Source organism: Amblyraja radiata, chromosome 2 (assembly GCF_010909765.2).
Source record: "Amblyraja radiata isolate CabotCenter1 chromosome 2, sAmbRad1.1.pri, whole genome shotgun sequence".
In the NCBI taxonomy this organism is placed as follows: Eukaryota; Metazoa; Chordata; class Chondrichthyes; order Rajiformes; family Rajidae; genus Amblyraja; species Amblyraja radiata.
In genome coordinates, this window is record NC_045957.1 from 19,359,156 (window position 1) to 19,366,900 (window position 7,745).

At 44.2% G+C, this 7,745-nt stretch overlaps 1 protein-coding gene across 1 annotated transcript; it reads left to right on the forward strand.

Moving 5' to 3' along the window:
• Positions 1-884: 884 nt before the first annotated feature.
• Positions 885-5,366, forward strand: LOC116986914 (guanine nucleotide-binding protein G(T) subunit gamma-T1-like). The gene is made up of 3 exons (XM_033042709.1): positions 885-1,090; positions 1,233-1,331; positions 4,604-5,366. The coding sequence occupies exons 2-3, from the start codon at positions 1,251-1,253 to the stop codon at positions 4,727-4,729; spliced, it is 207 nt and encodes a 68-aa protein (XP_032898600.1). The 5' UTR covers positions 885-1,090; positions 1,233-1,250; the 3' UTR covers positions 4,730-5,366.
• Positions 5,367-7,745: the final 2,379 nt, after the last annotated feature.

Here is a 7,745-nt window from a genome sequence, read left to right on the forward strand (position 1 = left end):
TCCATCTGGAATATATACTCAAGATCATTGTTTGCCATATCTATTTTTGTTTTAATCAATCTACTCCTTCTGATCCTTTCTCCTATTATTTATTTTTTCTTCTAACTCCATCACCATATTTTAATCTAAACACACTGCGCTGGAGGAACTCAGCAGGTCAGGCAACATCTGGAGAGGAAATGGACAGGCAGCGTTTCAGGTCCGGACCTTTTTCAGACTGGGTCTGAAGAAAGGTCGAAACCTAAAACATTGTCTTACACCTCTGAACCTTCTGAATTTTGTAGTCGGTAGGGCAGTACTCTGCATATCGCCAACTTGGACAATTTTTACATTTTTATCAAGCCAATTAACCTACAAACCTGTACGTTTTTGGAGTGTGGGAGGAAGCCGAAGCTCTCGGAGAAAACCCACGCAGATCACAGGGAGAACGTACAAACTCCATACAGACAGCACCCGTAGTCGGGATCGAACCCGGGTCTCTGGCGCTGCATTTTGCTGTAAGGCAGCAACTCTACCGCTGTGCCACCGTGACTGCATGTGTGTTTCTGGCATTTTAATTGGTTTTGTTTTTATTTCAGATTTACGGCACAAGCAGTGTTTTTAATTTTGTTATGTTTTATTTTTTCATCACTGCACTATCAGATGGGATCAGACTGAAAGGGAATACAAGAGAAACAGAGAGAGAGGTGTATGTGTAAATGCGTGAAGCTTGTCAGATGAAGTTGCTCAGTTGCAGGCATAAGGAGTCGCATGGGAATGTCGTGCAACATCACTGTTTTGGCTCAAAATGGGACAGGATTGGGTACAGGAAAGCTGTCAGGAAACCTGACCAACCAAAGGAAATACATTATTGTTTAAAAAAATATTTCCTTTGGAAGCTGAGTGTGCAACTCTGGAACAATATGTGTGGCGAGAAGGGATTTTCTGCCCTTCCAACTAATAAATGACTGTTAAAAGTTTGCAATTTAAAAAAAGTTACAGATTAAGTTATTCTAGACTTTGCTTTAAGAAACCAATACCAGATTGCGGGATTATTGGCTGTGTGACCAACATTGGTCGGTGATGAATAAGTGAAATCTACCCAAGACTGGTGAGCCCATCGCCTTGAATTGCTTCCCTTTTGTTCATTTGCATTGGCAGGCTTTTGCTTGAATTGAATCTATGTTTTAAAAACAGTGATTTTTCTTTTGACCGTACATGGTGAACAAAAGGTTTTGTTTTTTATTTTAAAGTCAAATACAAAGTCAGGAATGGAAGACTTATCTGACAAAGACCGTTTGAAAATGGAGATAGAGCAACTCAAGAAAGAACTACCTTTACAGAGGATGCTGGTAAGAACTACTGTTTAAGATTTCAGACCAGTGGCTTGTCAGTTCTTGTATTTCCTGTTGCTGTTTTATGGGGTTATAGATTTCTTGTATCTCCATACTGTTGAGATTCATTTCTGCACTTAAACAGTAAGTTTCCCAGCAGTGTAAATGAAATCCTATTATAGGTCAAGAATGTGAGAAACTAATTGAAATTTAAAGCACATATTAACAGATAATTATAATCTTCTGTAATAATAAGAACTCTTCCATTGACCAATATTGATGCAGCACAGAGATCTGGATGATTCTCATTAACTTTGGGGCCTTGCGCATGTTATTCTTCCTCACTTTCAGCACACGTAGTCAGTTCACAGGAAATCTAACATAAAAATAGAAAAAGCTGGAAGATGTAGCATATCAGTTAAATCACACCGCCCAATGTGTCAGGAGCACTGCCAGCAAGACCTCTGTTGCATTTACTGGTTCTCTCACAGCAACAGGAGAGAGCAGTATATCAGAGGTTCTTCACAGAAGCCGACAACTTAATTTTTGAAGTGTTGTACACTATGACTTCCTGCCAATTGCAATGTGAAAATGGCCATTTGATTTGTTTTAGTAACACAGTTTAACACTAAACCATTGAGAGGGACACCAGATATCACATTCACAGGATTTTTTTTACATCCAGGTAGATGGCTCTTTGCTTTCATCCAAAAAATTCTGATTATGATGAAGATACTTTATTGTCACTTGTACCTAGGTACAGTGACATTAATTGGTTATGCAAACAAAATATGCAAAAGAGTCGCCACAGAGGCACAGACAAAGTTACAAAAAGTACTCATCCCTTCTTTGTCTCCCCCCTCCCCACCAGGTCCCCTTTTGTTGTAGGCACCCCCTCTTCCCCCCCCCCCCTTCCCCCCCCTCATGCTGAGTCCCCCTTAGTTCTCGGTGGTGTGGCCCATCCACCTCGGCCTGACTCGCTCCGACCTTGCCCCGACTTTACAAGGATGTTGCCAGGACGAGAGGGTCTTCTTTTTCTTGCTTTTGAGGCAGCAGAGGTCTGCAGCAGGGTGATGCCATCTGGTTCGACATCTGTAGGTGCCCACCCTAAAAAGGGTGCATGTTGTCGTTCACCTGACTGAGGTCGGTTGAAGGGCTCACCACTGGGAGGTCGACAACATGAGCCCCACTAGAGGGCCTGAGCTATAGGGAGAGGTTAAGACAGCTGGGACTCAATTCATTGGAGCGCAGGAGGATGAGGGGTGATCTCATAGAGATGTGTAAAATCATGAAAGGAATTGATTGGGTAGATGCACAGAGTCTCTTGCTCAGAGTAAGCGAATCACGGACCAGAGGACATAGGTTTAAGGTGAAGGGGAAAAGATATAACAGGTATCTGAGGGGTAACGTTTTCACACACAGGATGGTGGGTGTATGGAACAAGCTGCCAGAGGAAACATAGAAACATAGAAAATAGGTGCAGGAGGAGACCATTCGGCCCTTTGAGCCAACACCGCAATTCATTGCGATCATGGCTGATCGTCCCCAATCAATAACCTGTGCCTGCCTTCTCCCCATATCCCTTGATTCCACTAGCCTCGAGAGCTCAATCTAACTCTTAAATCCATCCAGTGATTTGGCCTCCACTGCACTCTGTGGCAGGGAATTCCATAAATTCACAACTCTCTGGGTGAAAAAGCTTTTTCTCACCTCAGTCTTAAATGACCTCCCCTTTATTCTAAGTCTGTGGCCCCTGGTTCTGGACTCGCTCAACATTGGGAACATTTTTCCTGCATCTAGCTTGTCCAGTCCTTTTATAATTTTATATGTTTCTATAAGATCCCCCTCATCCTTCTAAACTCCAGTGAACAAAGCCTAGTCTTTTCAATCTTTCCTCATATGACAGTCCCGCCATCCCAGGGATCAATCTCGTGAACCTTTGCTGCACTGCCTCAATCACAAGGATGTCCTTCCTCAAATTAGGAGAACAAAACTGTACACAATACTCCAGATGTGGTCTCACCAGAGCCCTATACAACTGCAGAAGAACCCCGCTACTCCTATACTGAAATCCTCTTGTTATGAAGGCCCACATTCCATTAGCTTTCTTCACTGCCTGCTATACCTGCACGCCAACTTTCAGTGACCGGTGTACAAGGACACCCAGGTCTCACTGTATCTCCCCCTTACCTAACCTAATCCCATTGAGATAATAACCTGCCCCCTTGTTTTTTCCACAAAACCTCACATTTATCTATCTTATACTGCATCTGCCATGCATCTGCCCACTCACTCAACCTGTCCAGGTCACCATGCAACCTCCTAACATCCTCTTCACAGTTCACATTGCCACCCAGCTTTGTGTCATCCGCAAACTTGCTAGTGTTGCTCCTAATTCCCTCTTCCAAATCATTAATATATATGGTAAACAGTTGTGGCCCCAACACCGAGCCTTGCGGAACTCCACTCGCCACTGCCAGCCATTCTGAAAAGGAGCCGTTCACTCCTACTCTTTGCTTCCTGTCTTCCAACCAATTTTCTATCCACGTCAACACCCTACCCCCAATACCATGTGCTCTAATTTTAGTCACCAGTCTCCCGTGCGGGACCTTATCAAAGGCTTTCTGAAAGTCTAGATACACTACATCCACTGGCTCCCCTTCATCCATTTTACTTGTCACATCCTCAAAAAATTCCAGAAGATTAGTCAAGCATGATTTTCCTTTCATAAATCCATGCTGACTTGGACTAATCCTTTTACTGTTAGGTAGTTGAGGCTCGGACTATCCCAACGTTTAAGAAACAGTTAGACATGTACATGGATAAGACAAGTTTGGAGGGATATGGACCAAATGCGGCGAGGTGGAACTAGTGTAGCTGGAACATGTTGGCCTGTTTCCACAATGTGTTACTCTATGACTCTGATGCCAGGACTCTGACCACCAGGACTCCTACCTCGAGGTTCTGAGCTCGAGGGACTCTGACCCCATCCCGACCTCTGGGACTTCGACCACCTCGCTCCGTGCTGCTTCTCCGTATGCCGCGCCACCCTGTGAGAGCCTTTTAGCTGCACGTGGTTCACTCTGACTGACACCCTCTGACTGTGTAGCACTCCCTCACTACTGATCCAAAGTTTCAGCTAGATTTTCTGCTTCTGCCTTAGAGGCAAGAGTACCACCCTCTATGCCAATGTGGTTACCACTCCCTATTTGACATTGGTAATATGTTTAAATTCTAAGAAGCCTCCATTTAGCCAATGGCGCTTATTGTTTCACATTGAACTATTTCAGGTATCCGAGTGTGCAGAGGAACTGAAGGACTACATTGAATCACAGTCTGCAGAAGATCCTTTGGTAAAGGGAATCCCCGAGGACAGGAATCCCTTCAAGGAGAAAGGAGGCTGTGTGGTCACATAACATGGAAGAGTTATCAGGATACTTCCACAACCTAATGACCAAAGTACAATGAAATCTGCCGGATGCTAAAGCTGGAAGATTGTCCAATAGACTTGTTATCTCTGTTGGCATGGTATCGTTATACATGTTAAATCTAAGCAAAAGATACAAAGTGGGTTGGGCATTGAAGGCGAAGAATATCTGTGGGAAGGGGAGGGAATAGGATCAGTAGAACTAAAAGGAGTATGGGAATAGGAAGGGTCTGTTCCTGTACTATACTTCTCTATCACAGACAGGGAGGGATCTTGGTGCAATGCGATGGGAGGATCATAGGGGGGGGGCAAAGGGTGGGAGGGGGGGGGGGGGGGTTGAGGGTATTTATGGAGAATTGCAGGCAAAAGGAACCATGGGTAGAGGGAGCATTGTGGGAGAGCATCAGAAATTGGTGAGGGAAAAGAAATGTGCAGCTTGGCTGAGATCCCATTATTGTGATGATCATGGTGGGATTTGATTTTTTGGGGGGGATCAACTGTTGGGGTGGGTGAATGGGGCATCCCACTTTGTCTCTCCTTTGTTTTAGTTTAGCTTAGAGATCAGCGCGGAAACAGGCCCTTTGGCACACCGAGTCCGCGCCGACCAGTGTTTCCCGCACAATAACACTACCCTACACACACTAGGGACAATTTTACACTTATACCAACCCAACTAACCTACAAACCTGCACGTCTTTGGAGTGTTGGAGGAAACTGAAGATCTCAGAGAAACCCCCCGCGGTCATGGGGAGAACGCACAAACTGCGTACAGATGGCACCCGTAGTCATGATCGAACCCAGGTCTCCGGTGCCACAATCGCTGTAAGGCAGCAACTCTATCGCTGCGCCACCCATAGCATCTCTTCTTTCTTCCCTCTGGCTAGAATGCCTGGGTTTATAGGGAGCAGGCAGATGGCCAAACCAATATCAGCTAATTGCTCCCAGCGGTTACCAATGACACCGGGGATTGGCGTCTCCTGGCCTGTCTGCCAGTGATAGGGATCAGAGCAGCATCCAATGAAGGGGGAGCTCTCATACCTGCATACTTGGAAAATTTCCACCAGATGATGGCCCAGAAGTAAAATAGCACCTTTATTAACTGATGATCCTCCTTAACCAATACGTTTCCCCTGCTACTTCAACTCCTTTCTTTCTGCATCCATTGCAGAACACCTTATAGAGTCAGAGCGCCATACAGCATGGAAATTGGCCCATTGGCCCAACTGGCCCATGCCGACCAAGATGCCTCATCTACACTAGTCCAACCTGCCTGCTTTGGCTTGTATCCCTCCATATCCATGTACCTGTCCAAATGTCTTTTAAATATTGTCATATTATCTGCCTCAACTAGCAGTCTGAAGAAGGGTCTTGACCAGAAGCATCACCCATTCCTTCTCTCCAGATATGGTGCCTGTCCTGCTGAGCTTTTTGTGTCTGCCTCTTTTGGCAGCTCGTTCCATATGCCCACCTCCTTCTGTGTGCAAAAAAACGTGCACCCCAGGGGAAACCAAAGTCCTCTAATTCTTGATTCCCCTAAACTGGGTACTCATAAACTGTGCATTCACCATCAATTTCCATCAATTACCGTCATGGTTTTATATAATATTTATATGCAAGACAGTACCCAGCCCTATCCTATTCTGTACCAGGTCTCAGCTTTGCCATAACATTATAAGCCATGCAATTTCCTATTACCATCCTGATTTCCCATGCTTCATGTATTTACACGCATAGATTCTCTTCAATCTTGGTGTACTCTCTTTGATCTGATCCCATGCAATACTCTTCATAATCTTAATCTCATGATATTTATCATAGCCATGCCTGTGGCCCCCATTGAGGCCATTCTGTCCCTGGGATGGTCAATGTAGCACAGACAATTTTACATGAATACGATTCATCCCGATACCTTTGCAATTGGAGCAGTTGTTGCTTGGCGAAGGTTTAAATTAATGTCTTTTTTTAAAAAGGCAACCATGATAAAACAATGGGATTGGAACTATATAGAAAGAGAAAACACAAGTTATGAGCAAAATTTCACAAGGAGAAGCAAGTAAAATTGCTGAACAGAATGCAGATTTTGATATTTGTATATAAGCTCATAAAAATTATTTTTAAGTAAGAGATTTATTTTGTAATGGAAGAAGCAATATAAATACAGCGAGAGAGTTGAAAGCAAAATGCTACAGATTCTGGAAATCTGCAGTAAAAGAAACACTGTTGGACATTAATGATTCACAAGGGTGGCTATAAACTGGATTGGCAGGGGAGGGGGGACAGGATTCAAAGCAGGACTGAGGCAGATGAAGGCTGGAAGACAGTACGGAAGGTGATGGAAGAAGGTTCAGTGGGCAGAATAGGCAGAAGCATGGCAGTGAGCGAGGAAGGACAAGTGGATTAAATTGCATTTATTTTAATATGAGAGGCCTCACAGTCAAGGTGGATGAGTTCATGGTGTGGAGAGGGCTGGCAGGTTAATGTTTCAGGGGACAGGTAACACAGGAGAGACAGCAGTGGGGATAAAAGAGCTTGGGGATGTTGCTTTATTGATTAAGGAGAAGGCATGGGAGAAGTTTGAGGATGTTACAAATGGTTCCTTTAGTAAGGCAGTATGGGTGGTGTTGAGAAATAAAAAGGAGATGAGCAATGGGAATTAGACAAGCAAATATGCCAGCAGATTGCAGGCAGCTGCAAGACTAATAGGGTTGTCATAATAGGGAGTTTAACTCTTCCAATATAGACCTGGACTGTCATAGTGTCAACAGCTTAGATGTTGTGGAATTTGTGGAATTTATCAAATGTGTTCAGGAAAGTTGGGAAGGGCAAGTGACTGAAGAGTTTTTTTGTGAGCCTTTTGGACTGCTGTTCTATTAGCCTTAAAATAGTTAAGAGTAAAGACAGGGCAGCCGCACAAATTAAAATTCTGACGGGGTAAGGACAATTTTGATGGTATTAGACAGGAACTTGTTCAGGATGATTGGAGTAGGTTGTTTATGGGCAAAGGA